This window comes from Macaca fascicularis, chromosome 10 (assembly GCF_037993035.2).
Source record: "Macaca fascicularis isolate 582-1 chromosome 10, T2T-MFA8v1.1".
Taxonomy (NCBI): domain Eukaryota; kingdom Metazoa; phylum Chordata; class Mammalia; order Primates; family Cercopithecidae; genus Macaca; species Macaca fascicularis.
The window spans coordinates 82,362,971-82,383,048 of NC_088384.1; the positions used below are offsets into that span (position 1 = coordinate 82,362,971).

Consider the following 20,078-nt stretch of genomic DNA (forward strand, 5'->3'; position numbering starts at 1 on the left):
CCACCAGGGTGAGCATTGACCAGAGATTCTATAGGCCTTGTGGGCCTGACCAGGATGTTGGCCTGAGAAAAACCTTTGGAGGCCTTTGAGCAGAGATGTGACATGCTCTGCCTAGTGGGGAGTAGGCTAAAGAGGAAAAGCAGGAGGCCAGGCAGGAGCTGGTGGCCCTAGGACAGGTGTGCTGACAGCAGCTGTGTCCTCGGTGCTTGCCCTGTGGAGGTGGGAGAAGCCCTCAGGCTCTGGAGCAGACCTGGTCTCTGTGCTTTTGGGCTGGATGAGGGTGGGAGCAAGTCCCTTCAGAAACAAACACCCGTTCCAGGCGTTGAAAAGTATGTCAGGAGAAATTCTGACTCTGGAGGGAGGGCAGGGAGGAGCCACAGTGGAGGAAGGGTTGGCTGGAGGTGTGGCCCAGAGCTTTGAAAAGAAGGGGCGAGGTGCTGTCCTGGAAGAGACTCCTGGAAGGAGCTTCAGGAGGAGACCTGGGGCCTGTGGGGCTGTGTCCTGATGGGTGTGCCTAGCAGGCAGGAGGTGAGCAGGACAGAGTGGTGGTGCGGCTCAGAGTTGCCCTGTGCAAGGATGGGGGGATGCGAGGATGCCCCGGAGCAGGGGGGAGGAAGGCAGCCACCAGCACCAGGGACCCATGCTCCTTTATTTCCTTTCCTGTTTCCCTTCCCTCCCTTCTTCCTTCCCGTCCCTTCTTTTAAGACAAGTGACCTTGGCAGAAAGATGTAGGGAGGTACAGTGAAGAAACCATTTAATGGCTGCTTCGGTTCCTCTAAACCCCTGACTATATGATGACAGATTTGAATATGCCCATTTTCATCAGTGAAAAGAAAGCAAAAGGTTTTTTGGTGCAAATACTTTTATTCTAAAAACCAAGCAAGGAAGCCCAGAACATGTCCTTGTTCTTGTGACTTTAGTACCGGGTTCTGTGAAGTTCCTTTTTGTACATCCCTAAATAGAGAATTTGGAGTACTTAGCTCTTAAAATGAAAAGTCTCAGTTGGATGGTAATAATAGTTGTCTGGGAAAATGTTCTTTCTGTAAGAATAATAGATTTTGGGATTGACTATGATTCCGAGAAGGGCCTAAGGATGAAGAGAGACTGTTTCCTGGAGTCGGCCCAGGGAATTGGTTTAATTCTCCTGTTTCTGTAAGATGAGAGTTTTAATATACTGCATAATGGCCATGATTTAGGCGGGGGATGCCCTTAACAGCTTGAAGTGGAACAACCAAGATGAGCACCCTTTTCTCTTTTAAAATTTGTAAGTTGCGGGGAAAAAGTGTTAGAAAAGGAATATGCCAATGTATGCTTTGAAATGAAAACATCAAAACGATGGGATGCAAGTGAAGATTTTTGTGCATGGTAAGATATTCTTTTCCTTATCCACCCGCCCTCCCTCCCTCTCTGCCTCCTTCCCTTCAAGATGGGGTCTTGCTATTCCTGCCTGTGCCTTTTGCATTTCTAGGACTACTTCAGATTTCCTTTCTTCTAGGTGAATCCCCACCCCCACTAACTTTTATTTGCCTAAGCTAGGTAGGCAGGCTTCTTGGTTTTAATGATTAGAGATAAAATATTTCAGATTGATTTCTTTACCATAATCTAAGCCCATAATTCTATTGGAAAAAAAGTTCATTCCTGCTAGGATTTGATAAAGTACTTGAGGAGGAAGGTATGATATTGGAGGTTTCGAGGCAGTAATCACTCAGTTGTCACATTCCCCACCCCCTTAAATTGCCCTTAAAATGGATGTTTTTAAGCATCCATAGTTCTCCCTAGGTTTTATGGGTCAAAATACATTGTTGGGGTGAAATGGAAGAAGCAAGAATGCTGGTATGTTCTTCTACTGCCTCTTTTTTTATAGTTCTCATATGTTCATTTTCTGTCCCTTTTTCATTATTTGTGTAACTTTCTTCATTTACAAGAGAAATAAGTTCACTGCAGAAAATACAGAATGGTAAAATGAGGAAAACAAATAATTTAAAATCTCACTAGCCAGAAAAACGACACTTTTCTCTTATTTTGCTAGTAACAGAAAATATTTTGCTGATATTTTGGTGTATTTCTTTTATTTTGTTTTTTAGTTATGATTGTTGTTTGAGATAGGGTCTCACTCTGTCACCCAGGCTGGAGTGCAGTGGCATGATCGTAGCTTGCTGCAGTCTTGACCACCTGGGCTCAAGTGATCCTCCCATGTCAGCCTCTTGGGTAGCTGGGACTACAGGCATGTACCACCACACTCGCTAGTTGTTGTTATTGTTGTTGTTTTTAGTAGAAATGGGGTTTTGCCATGTTGCCTAGGCTGGTGTCGAATTCCTGAGCTCAAGTGATGGTCTCCCAAAGTGCTGAGATTACAGGCGTGAGCCACTGTGCCCAGCCTTGATGTATTTCTTTCCAGAGATTTAAAACAAGTGTTTGAGTGTTCTTTTATAAAATTCTCATCAACACATAATCTGCTTTATAAAGCCTTTAACTTTATATGATATCATGGCATCTCAATATTATTAGAAACCGAACTTGTAATTGTGACATATAGCAAATCATGGATCTAACTTTTTTACTTTCATTGGGACTTTGGATTGTTTCTAACGCTTTGCTCTAATAAATGACAGCCTAGTTTATATTGACCTTAATGTATCTGATTGCTCTAATTTTGACTTTCAGTGAAGCCAAACACTTCTGCCAGCATTCCTTGGCCATTTATATTCTTTCATTGTGTCTATTCTTCTCTCTAGCCCCTTTATTCCTGCAGAGCAATACTGGTGATCAAAGATACTGCATCATACAGAACAATTGCAGAGAAGATCCCTGGATCCGATAGCAATTTGAGGGAATAGAAGGAGAACCAGCTGCACCACCAGCCAGATCTGTGCCTGTCATTACTGGTAGCCCTAGGATAGGGAGATGTTTCCTCTGTCTCTGTTTAGGGGGAGCAGCTTTTGTTGTAGAAAGAAGTGTCTGTATCTACAGATCTGTGTCCGTAGCTCCGTTCTTGCTCGTTTCACTTTCTGATATACAGATGATGTTCTGTGTACCTGTGTCAGTGTATAAGGACTATCTTCATTGTTTTTTATAACTGCAAAGTGATCCATGGTATGGATATACCATAATTTATTTAATTATTGCAGATAGACCTCTAGACTGTTTCTAATATTTTGCTATTACAAATAGCATTGCGCTGAATAACCTTGCACATAAGTTGTTTCACTCAGGTGTAATTGCAGGATAGATTTCCAAGAGTGAGATTTTTGAGTCAGAGGGGATGTGCGTAAGCTGAGGGGGCTACTCACCAAATTGCCCTCTGTTCAGGAATTTCATCAGCAATGTGTGAATGCCTGTTTTTTTGCATGCTTGGCAGCAGAACATATGGTCAGACTGGGCTTTTGCCCGATTAGCAGGTAGAAAGAGTTTTCTCATAGTTTGGTGGAGTCTCGTTCTACTGCCCCGGCTGGAGTGCAGTGTCATATTCTCGGCTCACTGCAACCTCCACCTCCCAGGTTCAAGCAATTCTGCCTCACCCTCCCAAGTAGCTAGCATTACAGGCGCGAGCCTCCATGCCCAGCTAACTTTTATATTTTTAGTGGAGATGGGGTTTCACCATGTTGGCCAGGCTGGTCTCGAACTCCTGACCTCAAGTGATCCACCCATCTTGGCCTCCCAAAGTGCTGGGATTACAGGTGTGAGCCACCGCACCTGGCCTCTCATCACAGTTTTAATGTATATCTTATTATGAGTAAGGTTGAGCATCTTTTCAGTGTTCAGGAAGCATGTTTATTTCCTTAGTCATTTTCCTATTGGGATGTTAGCCCTTTTCTTGTTGGATTTGTGTCCCTTCCATATTCTTTACATTGTAGAGACATGGGTTTGTTATCTGTAATGTGTTAGCAGCTGGAAAGAATGGGAGAGGGCGGTCCGCTTCGAGTGGAGTGCTGTCATGTGCTGCGTGGCCTCCGGAGCTGTTCTTGAATCCATCTGGGGACGGAATCCCCAGGGACATCTCTTAGAAACCTCACCTAGCAGGAAGATGTTTGAAGTGCCCAGCCTAGTGCCAGGCATGAGTATGTGCCAGGCAGACAGTAGCAGCCACCAGCACCACCTGCCTGGGGTGTGGGAGGAACAGACACTGCAGAGTATTTCAGCGTGGGCCCTGGCAGACGCATCACCCGCCCGAGCTCTGCTGTGGGCCGGCACGGGGAGAGGTAAGGCTCCTTCTGCCTCCTCTTGTCGCCCTGCTGGGGGACAGGTGAGATGCAGCTGGAACCCCCAGGGTGCTTCTGGCTGCCACAGCCTTAGCCTTCTGGAGAAGGCGGCCCTAGGAAGACCAGGCTGGGTCAGGCAAGTGGTGGAGGCCGAGCCATCCAGCAGCATCACCTGCACTGGGGAGTTACAGGAGCCATCCTGTTGGAAGAGGCAGTGAAAACAAAATTAGAGGCTTTGCTGTACGAGCCAGATGCAAGGTCGCTAGTGTCATGTTAGATCTATCTGCTGCCGCATCTTTTAGAGATGATGTAATCTAAGATTGACAAGCTTTGGATGTTTAGAATATGTTGTACTATACTCACTTGAACTTATTTTTTATAGTGGTTAATTTTGAAATTTCTAATAATATTGGAAGTAGGTGGGAAGTCTTCATGTTCATAGTAAAGGAGCTTGGAGTAAAGGCTGGGAAACACTAATCTATTATCTTTATTCTGTATTCAAAACACATTTTAATTGTGGAGTAGATTTGGATACAAGAGGAAATAATGGTGTGTGCATGCCTTGAGGAGAGGTATTGATAACAGTGTGTGTTACCTTTCTGTTAAAAGAATAGAAAGCAGAAATTTGGGGAACGATTACTATTCTGAAAGTGATTGGCTTAGTATAAAGGGGTTTTCTTAGTGGCCAGACATGTTACAGTGTGGATGAATTATGACCACATCCTGAATAAGTGAGAAATTGAGTTCTGAACACTCTCATAGGAGGTGTGGGGTTTCGCAGGTGCCAGTGCCCTCCGCTTGACAGGTGTCAGTAAGCAGCACATGCACTGTCACTTCTGCTTGAGAAATGTGGGCACATACAACTGTCAGTTTCACCTGGTGCTGCTGTGATACTGAAACCCCTAGGCAATGACTTCTTTCACTCCTGCTTCCTATACCTCTGACCATCTCAGGAGAACTGTTTAGAAATAAATACTTTAATACCATTATCTTAGTTTAGTAGAAATAAAACACAAGCAAAAAAGACATTGTATTTATTAAGCAATGGTTACATTTCCACACTCAAAGTCAAAGTGTAAGACTTGACTTTGAGTGTGGAAATGTGTCCATTGTTCAATAAGTACAATGCAAATACAATTGCATATTGGAGACAAACAAAATCATCTGGTTAGGCAGAGACAACCTCCTTTCATAGCTAATTGAGTGATTGTACAATATTAGTTTAGGAGACAAAACTTAAGGCCATGAGTTTAGTTTAAGACAGTTTTGGAGAAGAAAGGACATCTTGTTCCCAAAAGGGTTATACTAATCTGCTGGTATTTTTATAAAAACTTGATCAATTTCCTGAGGTGAATGATGCCAAGATTCTTCTGTTATCTATTAGTTACCCAAAAGAAAACCAGACTTCATTAAGTTTAGAAACCTTCCCAAGACATGTTTTATTTCCTAGTTAAAATAATATTTACAAGTTCCAAAATTGGAAGATTTGATACTATCATCAACATTTTAATCCTTTTCCCATAAAAAAATTCAGTCCTCAAGAACTGATTTTTACCGTTTGATTTTTAAAATTAAATTTTGCATTAAAAGTAGACCATTAGAATATCTATTTTAATAAGCCAAAGGAAAAAATATTAGTAAAATAGACTAGTACTTCCAGTAGAACTCTTCATCTGTAAGAACCATTTAGGCAGGAATCATTTAGGCAGCCCCCTGCACGCAAGCAGATGAGAGACCAGCCAGTAAGAGAAGAGCATTTCCAGCTAGTGTCCCCGTCTAATTACAGGTTTCCTTAGAGGACAGGGGTAGCATGGAGAGAAGAGCTATGTCTCAGCTGTGCAACAGGAGGGTAGCAGGGGGAGGCTGGGCTCTGAGGTCCCCAGGGACAGCTGGACCTGTGCAAACCATAGGTTATCTAGGTCAGTAGTATTTACAGTTAAATAAACTTCCTGGACTAGCCTGGCAAAGTAAAGCTTCCTTTTTCAGATGATTCCTGTGGGTCAAACACATTTTGAATGGGCTTACAAACACTCCACCCCTACCTCCACCAGTCTCTTTGGGACTGGCACCTCCGTCCACCCCGCTTCCCAGCTGAGAAACCTAGACAGGAGCCTGGATACTTTATCCCCATGCCCCCTGCTGTGCTGTGATGGTATCTCTCTACTGTACTCACCACAGAGCTCCCATCCAGACAATCTTCGGGGGGCATTAAGTCCACATCTTTGCTCTCTCCTGAAGCTGACCGTCTTTCCCAGACCGCCGTTAACACCTTGGCCCTGCTACTGTCTCCTCGTGTGCCAAAGAGTCATTCCTTTACCCCACCCTTCCACTCTCCTGCCGCACTGAGTGGCTGTCCAGTGCAAGCATCTGATTGTGGCACTCCTGTTCTTGGCATTTCATTGTGACTACTGACTGCCTCCTGTGTAACAGCAGAATTCCTTGGCGGGGCACTCAGTCTGGACTGAGCTCCTGCAGGGAGGCAGGACTGCATTCTCACTGCCTGGGATACAACCACAACTTGTTGAATGAATGAATATGTGAGCTTTTTTTCTAGGTTTCGGAGTGTCTGCATTTTATAATACAGATGTTCCTTGACTTACGACAGAATTACACTCCTAAAATGCATTTAATACACCTAACCTACTGGCATTTCATAGCTTAACCTCACCTACCTCACATGTGCTCAGAACCCTTATATTAGCCTGTAGTTAGGCAAAAGCATCTAACACAAAGCCTATTTTATTGTAAAGTGTTAAATATCTCTTGCAGTTTCTTGAATACTGAAGTGAAAAGCAGAGTGGTTGTATGGGTACTTGACAGTTTCTACTGAATACGCACCACTTTTGCACCACTGTAAAGTCAAAAAATCCTAAGTTTAACAATTGCAAGTTGGGGATCATCTGTACTTTATTTGTGTGTGTATAAGTAGGGAGTGGAATGTGTCAGGGGAGCAGTAGGAATTGCTGACTCATTCCAAAATCTGTATAATTGGTGCCATGTATACAGATGATTTTTTTTCATGTATCGAGGTGAAGTTTGCATAACATGAAATTAAAGTGAACAATTCGGTGATATTTTAACATACTCACAGTGTTGTATAGCCTCCTCCATTTTGTTCCAAAACATTTTCATCTCCCACAAAGGAAACCCCGTACTGGTAAAGTTGCTGTTCCCTGCAGCAACCCGAGATAAATGCAGTTGAAGGTTAGTTTGGCTAGAGTAGGACTTTCAGTCATATCTGGGTTTTTCTGATGATTTAGTAACTAATCCGTGTTTTAAGAGAGTTCATCCTGAGAGCGTGTTGCTCTTGGCTTCTCAGTGGGTTGAGCACTGCTGCGATGTGACTTGGAGCACAGTTCTCTCTTAAGAGTTTCATCTCGTGGACCTGAACTTGGCCAGGAATGTGTATCCTCCCAGCAGCTAGTTTTTGTAGGCAAACCAGCTCCACAAACTCAGTTGGCTTGTGTAAAAAACTGTAACATATTTGAGAAATAATTTTAAAAGCAGGTCTTTATTTGAAGTAATGTAAAAGAATTCTGCTCTGTATGAGTATGTACTAATTAATTGAGATCTTTGGCGTATTTTTTATTTTTATTTTATTTTATTTTTTATTTTTCAAGATGGAGTCTCGCTCTGTTGACCCGGCTGGAGTGCAGTGGCACAATCTCGGCTCATTGCAAACTCCACCTCCTGGGTTTAAGCGATTCTCCTGCCTCATCCTCTCGAGTAGCTGAGATTACAGGCGCCCATCACCACGCCCAGCTAATTTTTGTATTTTTAGTACAGATGGGGTTTTGCCATGCTGGCTAGGCTGGTCTCGAACTCCTGATCTCGGGTGATCTGCCTGCCACGGCCTCCCAAAGTGCTGGGATTACAGGCATGAGCCACTGTGCCCAGCCTCTCTGGCATACTTAAAAACCCACTTCAGACCTGGGTTATAATCTGTATGACCTTGAATGAGAAATCTAATTTTTCACTGCCCTAATTTCCTTGACTACAAAAACACATGAAGTGGGAATCTTTCTGGACCTCCTCAATCCAAGCTGTGCTGCTAGGATTTTAGTCTTAAATTTCTTCCCTGTTATCAAAATAAATTGTACTTATTCATTTTAGGAAATTACCAAAATATAAAAAGGGGAAAAAGTTGGCAAAAATGGCCCTACCAATTAAGGACAACCACTGTTAGCATTTTGGAGTGTGTCTTTTTTTTTTAATTATCCGCTTTAAAAAAGCAGTATACAAATAACACAAATACATCCTGATCCCAAACACTTACAAAAGTTTGGGAGTAAAAAAATGAAAGGTGTCTGCTATTGCTGTTCTTGTCCCTAAGGCAGCACCCTTCCTACTGGTTGTGATTTTCCGGTATCCTTTTCTGTCCTTTTTAGACAAGTGGTAAGGTCATTACAATTTTCTTTTTTAGCTCAGTTGGGATAATTCTAGGCTTATTGTTTTATGACTTTTTAAAAACAGTATTTCTTGGAGTTCTTTTTTTTTTTTTAATTAGTACATCAGCTATTTATTTATTTATTTATTTATTTATTTATTTAGAGTTGATGTTTTGCTCTGTCACCGAGGCTAGAGTGCAATGGCGCGATCTGGGCTCACTGCAACCCCCGCCTTACATGTTCCAGCAGTTCTCCTGCCTCAGCCTCCTGAGTAGCTGGGACTACAGATGTGCAACACCATGCCTGGCTTATTTTTGTATTTTTAGTAGAGACGGGGTTTCACTGTGTTGGCCAGCTGGTCTCGAACTCCTGACCTCAGGTGATCCACCTGCCTCAGCCTTCCAAAGTGCCAGGATTACAGACCTGAGCCACCGTGTCCGGTGCTGTATTATTTTTAATGGCTGAATATCTCCTCTAAATGAGTGTATAATAGTGTAACCGTGTCTTTTTGATGAACATTTGTGTTGTCCCCAAGTATTCAATATTTCATAAATTATAGCAGTGATCATCCTTGAACCTACATATTACCTGCATGGGTATTTCTAGAGGATAAGCTTCTATCAGTATAATTGCTGGATCCACAGAAATACCTGTTTTAAATCCCATTGCCAAATTATCCCTCCATGAAGGCCATTCCACCAAGAGCAGATTCTCTCCAAGGACACAGGAGAGTAACTCTCCCCATACCTTGGTCAACACCTGATTCCGTTTTTTAAGTTTCTCTCTAAATTTGTTTTTCTAAAAATAAAATTTTAATCATTATTTCCATAATTTAAAATGATATAGAACAGCTTTTCATGTGTTTTATTGTATATATGTTTTTCTTCTATGAATGATATATTCCTAGCCCTTGCCCATTTCATCTCCATCTTTTTTCCTTAGACCTCTCAGGGATGAATTGGATTGTTTGGTTTTATTATTGGTTTGAGGTGTTCTTTATGAATATTGATACTGACCCTTTTTGTATCTGCTGCAGTGTATTTTCTCCTAGGCCATCACTTGTCTTCTGCTTGCTTTTAGTGTATTTCACAATGCTGGAATTTGAACTTTTTGTATACTTTTTTAATCTGTAGTTTTTAAATGTAGTTGCACTGTCAACCATATATGCAGTTACCTTAATATTTATTACATGTGCGTTTTCCTTGATGTTACCCTGTGTAAAAATCTTTTTCCTTGTAGTATTCTGGGTGTCAGTGGCCTGTAACTAGTTATTTGGGACATGTGCGGTGGCTCATGCCTGTAATCCCAGCACTTTGGGAGGCTGAGGTGGGTGGATCACCTGAGGTCAGGAGTTCAGACCAGCCCAACCAACATGGTGAAACCCTGTCTCTACTAATAATATCAAAATTAGCTAGGTGTCATGGCGGGCGCCTGTAATTCCAGTTACTCAGGAGGCTGAGGCAGGAGAATTTCTTGAACCTGGGAGGCGGAGGTTGCAGTGAGCCGAGACTGCGACACTGCACTTCACCCTGGGTGACAGAGCGAGACATCGTCTCAAAAACAAAACAAAACAACAACAACGACAACAAAACCTAAAAAACAAAAACTAGTTATTTGTTATTACAAACAGTGATTACTTTCTTTGGGTTAAAGCTTTTGTTCTCAATATTGTTCTCCAGGATAGATTCCTAGAAGTGGAACCATTTGGCTAAAAAGTAAAAACATTTTATGGCTCTTGCTACTGTCTGGCAGAACCCGGGATGGTGGTGTAGCCCCTTAGTGAGGAGTGCTCTCCCGGGGGCTGGTTTACTTCGGTGAACAGCAGAGTTTGAGTTCCTCCAGCTAGAACATTTCCCCTTCTAGGGGCAGGAAGTCGGCCTCAGGTGGTTATGTGGGCAGGGATCTTAACTGAGACAGCTCGGGGTACTCTTACCTGTTCAGCCAGGGCCTTGTCCACAAACAGCATGGGCCTCTGAGCCAAACTTCCCTTGCCCTGGAGGATGTGGGGGTGCCCCTGCTGAGGTTGTCCTGGGGTTTTATTTCTGTTTTCCCCGGCTGAGCCTTCTGCTCAGGCAGCCTCCCCATCTGGTACATGGAGTATGTTTCTCCATCAAAACCATGACTGGTCATGCACTCACCAGGAGAATTACAAAAGGCTTTTGGGGGGGAAAATGTGGTTCACGCTGAAACAGCCTCTAAGTGGATTGTCTCTGCAGGTGGTGATAAATGGAGGCGCCACCTCCAGTGGTGAGCAGGACAATGAGGACACCGAGCTCATGGCGATCTACACTACGGAAAACGGCATTGCAGAAAAGGTACCCCTTCCCTCACCCCGTGTCCCCACTCCCACCGCCATCCCCTCCCACAAGTGCTGCCCTGGATCCGGATCCCTTGCGGGCACCTGCGTGTCCTTCATTTGGGGCTTGGTCTCTGATCCCCAAGGGGGTGTGTTCTCTTCATCAGGTAAGCAGGAGGAGCCATAGGGAATAGAAATTTAAAAAGGCCTCGGCCAAGACGCCAGAGGGAAGTGGTTAAGAGCTCGAGGTCTGACATCAGGTCTGAGTGCAAATATGAGTCAGAATGAGGAAATTATAGAAGTTCTGTGGGCCTCAGTTCCCTGTCTCTAAAATGGGAATAATATCAACATCTATCTTAGGGTTGTTGTGAGGATTGAATCAAATAATATGTATGTGAAGTTATTAGCATCGTGCCTGTTACATATACATGTGCAGTAAATAAGAGAATAAGGGAAATCAGCAAGTGGTTTATGCAGCCTATGAAAATGACTTTGAGCTTTGACCTTAGCACTTTTGGCACCTTGTGTACCAATGGAGATGGCACACTAAGGTGGGGAGAATGGTGTTTGTGGTTTTTTTTGTTTATTTTTGTTTTGCTCTGTGCCTCATTCCATCTCCTTGAATGGTCAGACTTTGTGACCATAGAGGTCAGGAAAGAGTTGCCCAAAGTGGCTCCAATCTGTGCACAGTGGCTCACATGTATAGTCCCAACACTTTGGGAGGCTGAGGCGGGAAGATTGCTTGAGACCAGGAGTTTGAGACCAGCCTGGGCAACATAGCAAGATCCTGTCTCTACAAAAAAATAAAAAAGAAAGAAAGGAAGGAAGGGAGGGAGGGAGGAAAGGAAAGGAAAGGAAGAAAAGGAAGGAAAGGAAGGAAGGAAAGGGAAGGAAAGGAAGGAAAGAAAGGAAAGGAAGGAAAGAAGGAAGGAAGGAAGGAAAGAAGGAAACAGAAGGAAAGAGAAAGAGAAAGAAGGAAAGAGAGAAAGAGAAAGAAAGGAAGGAAGAAGGAAGGAAGGAAGAAAGAAAGAAAGAAGGAAATAATTATCCAGATGTGATGATGTGTGCCTAGAGTGGCAGCTACTCAGGGAGCAGGAGGTTTGTTTGAGCCTAAGAGTTTGAGGCTACAGTGAGCTTTGATCATGCCTCTGCACTCTACCTGGGAAGACAGAGTAAGACCCTGTCTCTAAAAAAACAAAATAAATAAATTCATAAATAAAAATAAAACAAAGTAGGTCCAGATATCCCGGTTTCTTTTTTCCTTGTATCTGCCATGGTGTCTAACACATGAAAAGTTAAATAATCTGATATTTCCAAATTGTAACACAGCTCTAAGACTTTCATTTGAGTTTTACTTGTAGATTTTAAACACAGGTTTTATTTATACTATGAAAATTTACTAATTTTCAACTTACATAATAAGAAACTAAACAATTTATGTAATGAGAAATTCTATTCTGGAACCACTGTATTATACTGTAGACAGTGTATACTGTGTATTCTAATGACAGACCACCCAGAAGTTGACACATACAAATATAGTACCTGACTTGGGTATTAGCATGGTGAGTTCACAGTGTAATCACTAAAGTGATTAAGAACAAATACATTGTATTGAAAGTCTAGAATAACCAAATTTTATGCCCTTTTAAACAAAATTCCGGTCTGGGATATGGAAATTTCTTTTTTGCCTCTCAACTCATATTGTTACTATTTTCCTACTGCTTGGAGCTATTATAAATTTTATGGAGGTTAATTAAAGTAGATTCATGCAGAGATATTGAAATTCCAGAAGTGCGGGGTTCCAAGCTGCTCCCCAGAGGTTAGTGCAGTGGTGTTTGGCATGTGTATCAGTGCTTGCGGTCTGCAGCTGAGGCATGTCCCACACCGCCGGGCCGCAGCTTTCACACGGCCTATGTTGTAACAAAGGGCTTCTTCACAGACTTGGTGGGGCCACATATAATCCCGTATGCCATGATTCCAGGCTGTCGTGTTTTCAGAATTCCTCCTTCTCTGTCTGGAGACCGTCTTTAGAAATAAATAGTAACGAGCATTAACACTTTGGGGCTTAGCTTTACTTTGTACTGATGGGAGGGATCCAGTTGTAGGGAAAATGTCTCTAGCACATTTATGCTAAATGTTTATTTTCCGGTTTGGATGAACATTTTTTCATTGTCTAAACATTGACACATTTGCATTTCCTTGAATACCGATCAAATGGAGTACCTTCATATTTTCCTGGCCATTTTTCTTACTTTATGAAATGAAGAGGACAGTGAGAAGAGCTGCCACATATTAAATAGTGCTAGTTGGGCTGGGCGTGGTGGCTCACACCTGCAATCACAGCACTTTGGGAGGCTGAGATGGGTGAATTACTTGAGGTCAGGAGTTCAAGACCGGTCTGGCCAACATGACAAAACCCTGTCTCTACTAAAAATACAAAAATTAGCCGGGAGTGGTGTCGCACGCCTGTGGTTGCAGCTACTTGGGAAGCTGAGGCAGGAGAATCACCTGAACCCAGGAGGGAGAGGTTGCAGTGAGCCGAGATGGCGCCACTACCCTCCAGCCCAGGTGACAGAGTGAGACTCTGACTCGAAATAAATAAATAAAATAAAATAAAATGCTAATCATTAGGCCAGACCCTCAGCTGACTGGTTTTTTTTTGTTTGTTTGTTTTTGTTTTGTTTTTTCCTTGAAACAGAGTCTCACTCTGTCACCCAGGCTGGAATGCAGTGGCCCAGTCTCAGCTCACTGCAATCTCTGCCTCCCCAGTTCAAGCGATTCTCCTACCTCAGCCTCCTGAGTAGCTGGGACCAGAGGCACACACCATCACACCAGGCTAATTTTTTTGTATTTTTAGTAAAGTTGGGGATTTACCGTGTTGGCCAGGCTGGTCTCAAACTCCTGACCTCAGGTGATTCATCCACCTTGGCCTCCCAAAGGGCTGAGATTACAGGCGTGAGCCACCATACCCGGCCAAAAATTGCGGAAGGCTCTCAGGAAGCAGGATTACTTTGTAGAATGTCCCTCAGCTTAGGTTTGTCACTGTAGTTTCATCCTGATTTTTCATTAGTGAGGCTGCATCTCTTTACACATGCTCAAGAGCCACGTGTATATCCTTTTCTGGGCCAGTTTTTCCTGACACTTTCAATGTTTAGCTTCGGGGCTGCTGTTATCTCAGGAATTGTATCTTTAAATATTAATTCCAGTCTATTCTTTTGGTTTCTGATTTGGGAGCTGCAGTTATGCATGTTTTGTTTGTTCTTTGCCTGCCTCCTCCAGCTATCAGTTCTCTTTAACCTTTTCTTTTTCCTCTTAGCACCGAGTTTTTTCATTCCAGTCTCTGACCCTTACTCTGTTTCTCAGCTTATCAGTTCTTCCTTGTGCTTCTCATACTTTCACATTTTTTGTATTTTTCTTCCTTTCCATCTGGCCAAATTATGTAAACTCATGTTTATTTCCAGTTTTCCTTAAATGTCTGTTTGAATTTTAAGGTCTTCCTTAGTAAGAATGATTGTTTTATTGTGTTTTCAAAATGCATTTTTTCATTAATCTATTGAATACTGTAGTATCCTTCTAATTTGTTAACATGTCCTTTGTTTCTTAAATTTTTCTTATTTCTTTTTTTTTTTTTGAGACGGAGTCTCACTCTGTTGCCCAGGCCAGAGTGCAGTGGCCGGATCTCAGCTCACTGCAAGCTCCGCCTCCCGGGTTTACGCCATTCTCCTGCCTCAGCCTCCCGAGTAGCTGGGACTACAGGCGCCCGCCACCTCGCCCGGCTAGTTTTTTTTTGTGTGTGTTTTTTTAGTAGAGACGGGGTTTCACCGTGTTAGCCAGGATGGTCTCGATCTCCTGACCTCGTGATCCGCCCGTCTCGGCCTCCCAAAGTGCTGGGATTACAGGCTTGAGCCACCGTGCCCGGCCTATTTTTCTTATTTCTTTGGTTAATTTCTTTATTCTTTTTTCCTTGTTCTGACATTTAACACTTACTCTTATTTATATTTGTCTTTTTTTTATTTTTGAGAGCTACCTTTGACTTCCAACCCTTCTGTTGAGTTTTAAAAAACTATCCTGTGCTTAATTTCTGAGACCTCTTTTATTGTTTTTTGGTTTTGTTTATTGGCTAAAGTATTTAAAAAGCATTCTTTGTCTCCCACAATTGAAGTAACTTTATTTTTCTGAAGATAGTCTTTATTTTAAGCTTTTTAAAAAATACTACATTGATTATATTTTGTTTCTTTGCCTTCATTTTTTTAGTCTTTCTTCACGGTCCCAGGATAGGAGGCAGTAAAAGATAGGATCGTGAGGTCTTTATGTGTGATGAAGTTTATCTAATTGTGGGCCTGCCCTTGAGTGACCAGGTGGAACGCCGTGTTGTCTCTGCGGGATGTATAGATGTCACTGTCTTGTCTTTGGGGCTGATCAGCTTTCTCTAGAAAGGAATCGTGTAGTCTCCTGTGGGTATAAGTCTGGTTTCTGTGACCTGGGTTCTGGCATTCTGGAAGCAGATGAGTATCCTGCTGCTGATGTTTTCCTTGATCGCTGTGTGGTATTCCTCAGCTGGAGGGCTTTCCAGTTCATATTTTTCAGACCATACATGTTTGTTTCTTGAAGGAGGAGGACAGCAGTAGTTAACACACTGTCTGACCAGTTTGCAGGGTTAAGACCTGTCCTCTCCCCATTGCTACCCTGTCTAGTGCTTGCAAGCATAGCACTTTCTGGGGTTCTGCTGGTCAGCCAGCCCACCTCTTCATAGCATCCTTCTATTAGTACCCAGCTTGTGCATTCCTTCCCTTTCCCAAATTGGTCACATAGCATCCAAACACTTTCCATATTAAAAAAAAAAAAAATTGTTAATCTCATTTTCTTGATCTCCTCTTTGCTTTGTCCTTGTAGATGTGTATCATATTTATTCCTTCTGTGTTTTTAGGACTTAGAAGAAAAGATACATATGGTCAATCTACCATGTTTAACTAGAACTCAAAAGCTGGCTTGTTGAAAAGAATAATGAAATTGATATTTTTGGGTTTTTTGGTTTTTGTTTTTGAGACAGAGTATCACTCTGTCACCCAGGCTGGAGTGCAGTGGCTCGATCTCGGCTCACTGCAGCCTCTGCCTCCTGGGTTGAAGCGATTCTCCTGCCTCAGTCTCCTGAGTAGCTGGGACTACAGGTGTGCGCCACCACGCCCAGCTAATTTTTGTATTTTCAGTAGAGACAGGGTTTCAGGGTTTCGCCATGTTGGCCAGGCTGACCTCAAGTGATTGGCCTGCCTCAGCCTCCCAAAGTGCTGGGATTACAGACGTGAGTCACCAGCCTGTTTTGTTTTTTTGAGACAAGATCTCTGTTGCCTAGACTGGAGTGCAGTGGCATGATCACAGCTCACTGCAGCCTCAACCTCTCAGGCTCAAGTGATGCTCCTACCTCAGACTCCTGAGCAGCTGACCACTGGCATGTGCCACCACACTCAGCTAATTTTTGTTTGTTTTTGGAGACAGGGTCTCTGTTTGTTGCCCAGGCTGGTCTCAAACTTCTGAGCTCAAGTAGTCTGCTGACCTCAGTTTCCCAAAGTGCTGGAATTATAGACATGAGCCACCATGCCTGGCCAAAATTGATCTTTTGTGGCCCCGATTAAGAGAAAAAAGTAGAAAGCACAAATATACATTAATATAGTAAAAAAGAGAAATGTATAAGAGAATAGTACATGCTACTTTATGATAATCAGTTTGAAATGCTACAGCAGGGATTGGCAAGCCAAATTTGGTTTAATATCTGTTCTTCTCAGTAGACTTTTGTTGGAACACAGCCATATTTCTTTGTTTACATGTTGCCTAAGGTTGCATCCATGCTACAGTGACAGAACTATGTGGCTCCCAAAGCTTGAAATATTTACTGTATGGCCCTTTATAAAAAATATTTTCTTAATCCAGTCTGTCACTGATGGACATTTGGGTTGATTCCAAGTCTTTGCTATTGTGAATAGTGCCGCAGTAAACATACGTGTGCATGTGTCTTTATAGCAGCATGAATTATAATCCTTTGGGTATATACCCGGTAATGGGATGGCTGGGTCATATGGTACATCTAGTTCTAGATCCTTGAGGAATCACCATACTGTTTTCCATAATGGTTGAACTAGTTTACAATCCCACCAACAGTGTAAAAGTGTTCCTATTTCTCCACATCCTCTCCAGCACCTGTTGTTTCCTGACTTTTTAAGAAAATGTGGCACATATACACCATGGAATACTATGCAGCCATAAAAAAGGAAGAGTTTGTGTCCTTTGTAGGGACATGGATGCAGCTGGAAACCATCATTCTTAGCAAACTGTCACAAGAACAGAAAACCAAACACCGCATATTCTCACTCATAGGTGGAAACTGAACAATGAGATCACTTGGACTCGGGAAGGGGAACATCACACACCGGGACCTATCATGGGGAGGGGGGAGGGGAGAGGGGGGAGGGATTGCATTGGGAGTTATACCTGATGTAAATGACGAGTTGATGGGTGCTGACAAGTTGATGGGTGCAGCACAGCAACATGGCACAAGTATACATATGTAACAAACCTACACATTATGCACATGTACCCTAGAACTTAAAGTATTAAAAAAAAAAAAAAGTGCTGACTCTGCTGTAGAGGGAATGATTTCCTAGAGAAAGAGACTACAGTCGACCCCAAAGGTGCTAGATTAGATAAAGAACCGCGGAGGAGATAGCAAAGGTAGTTAAAAGTGTTAAGAAGGCTCCAGGCAGAGAACAGCATTCTGAGTTCACTCTAGTCTTTGAAGCACAGGTAATTTTTTGTTCTTTACATTATTTCAGATCATAGAATAAGATGGAAAGTCTTTTTAAAGTGACATAGTTATTTATGTAGTCATCGTTTGCAGAAACCTTGTTAGAGGTTTTTGGTTTTGCAGTATTTGAAATAGCTCATGGTTTACACAGTGATCACTGAGTGTGGCACCACAGTGTGCAGAGTGCACAATGGCCAGACCGGTCCTTCTGTCATCAGGCGGGGCTGCACAGCATCTGCCTCACAGTGTTGTCTGGTCCCCTTGACCACACAACCCCCCCGTCCTGTATCATTTTAATACCAGCTGTGGACCTTTACACTAGTTTTGTTTCTGAGTTGTAGGGCTACCCTCACTACTAAGAAAAGTCTGCATGTGTGCATATGCATACATGTGCCTGTGTGTACATCTTAACCTCTGCCTGGATGTGAAAAGTCTTGTCTTTTTGTGTGTGTGTGTGTGACGGAATCTCGCTCTGTTGCCCAGGCTAGAGTGCAGTGGTGTGATCTCGGCTCACTGCAACCTCCATCTCCTGGGTTCAAGCAATTCTTCTGCCTTAGCCTCCGGAATAGCTGGGATTACAGGCGTGCGCCACCACACCCAGCTAATTTTTGTATTTTTAGTAGAGACAGGGTTTCACCATGTTGGCTAGGCTAGTCTTGAGCTCCTGACCTCAGGTGATCTACCTGGCTGGGCAGGTGCTGGAATTACAGATGTCAGCCACTGCACCTGGCCAAAAAGTCTTTTCATCTGCCTTATAATTAACAATCGTGGTTTTGGAATTGTTAGAAAATGTTGCTTACATGATTGTGTGACAGGTTGTACTAGTCTATGATAGTGTTATGTATTCTGTCTTCAGACATTTCTCTTTGTTATGAAATACTTTGTCATGTTACTTTGTGAGCAGCAGCACTGCCTGTGTGGCTGCAGCTAATGCGGTGCTGCTGAGCTGACCTTTGTGTCTTGAGCCCCAGCTCTGTAATTCCACCGTGTTAGCAAAATGATGACCTCAGTTCAGAAGGTCCCAAATCAGGTTCTGAGATTTATGAGGAAGACTCAGAGAATTCAGCAGAGCTGTTTTACTCACAGTTAAGGGTTTTTTTTGTTTTTCGTTTGTTTGTTTGTTTTTCAGAGAAAGGATACAGATTAAAATAAAAAATGGAAAAAGGCACAGAGTCAGGGTCTAGGAGACACCAGGCACAGGCTTGCAGCCATCCTCGCCCAGTGGAGTCATGGAGGCAGTGTTCAGTTTTCCCAGCAGTGATATGTGGTAACACTCATTCAACCAGGGAAGCTCACCCAAGCCTTGGTGCCTAGGGTTTTTAAGTGGGGATCTGTTGTATAGGTATGGCTGACTGCCTGTGTGGCTAACTTTAGTTACTCACCAGCCCCTCCAGAGGTCAAGCTGACACTGTGTGGCTAAGTTTCAGGTAAAAAAAATATGTATAAACTGGAGAAGGGGCCTCATTATGTTGCCCAGGCTGTTCTTGAACCCTGGCCTCAAGTGATCCTCACACCTTAGCATCCCAGAGTGCTGGGACCACAGGTGTGAGCCACTGCACTGGGCCTAAAAAGACACATTTAAGAGGCAGAAACCCCAAGAGCTCAGGTTATCCCCCACATACCAGGCAAGAGTCAACCCTTCCTTTGAAATGTACAGGGTTTGAACAACCCAGACCTGCTGAGTTAATCTTTATTGTACATCACTGTATGCCACACCCCTCAGACACATATGTACTTTTTCTACCATTTCTTCCAACAAGTTGTTAAAGACATCCATAATCCATCGTAACGAATTCAACACAATGTAAATTTGCCAGTATCCCTTGTGAGGACGGAAGAGAAAGTTTTACCCAAAAGGTCATATTCAGTTACATTTGTTTTAGATCAGATATCAGCTTCCATCAGACGTTTACTTCCGGCTGTGGAAGGTGAGGGTGAACTGTGTCCCTTCTTTTGTTTAAGGGTATTGGACCCCAAACTCCAAACCCCAAACCCCTGTTACCTCCATGTGGAACACATGGAATCAGCATTTTCCCCATGTGGGATATCTTTTCATTTTATTTCTGTTAAGCACTTTGTTTGCTAGATTATAAAAAATTTTTTCAAATGAGGTACATGTCTTGGATTCCAAGAAATGACTGTAGAAATTCCAAGAAAAGATTCTTTGTGTGGTGTTTGAAACCAGAGCAGTTTTGAGGTTCTCTTGGGGAACTCAAGGCTACCTTGAGTTTTCTGTTTGGCTCAGATACTGCCTGAGTTCAGAACTGATGCTGGGGGTGATTGGAAGAGGCTGGACTCTAACCTAAAGTGACTGGTCTTTATGATGATTTTGGCTTGAAAACCATGCTACACTTAATGTTTTAAAATAGTTTTTTTACTAGTGTTAGGGGAAAAAG

The 20,078-nt window shown here is 42.9% G+C and overlaps 1 protein-coding gene across 9 annotated transcripts in view; it reads left to right on the forward strand.

Annotated features, from left to right (window-relative positions):
* The window catches only part of SLC23A2 (solute carrier family 23 member 2), a 150,048-nt gene that overhangs the window by 78,578 nt on the left and 51,392 nt on the right, over positions 1–20,078 (forward strand). For all 9 annotated transcript variants that reach the window (XM_045362547.3, XM_045362543.3, XM_074004824.1 and 6 more), the window contains one exon: positions 10,804–10,902. In XM_045362547.3, the coding sequence (XP_045218482.1) occupies positions 10,804–10,902 (99 nt within the window). The remainder of the gene's footprint in view (positions 1–10,803; positions 10,903–20,078) is intronic.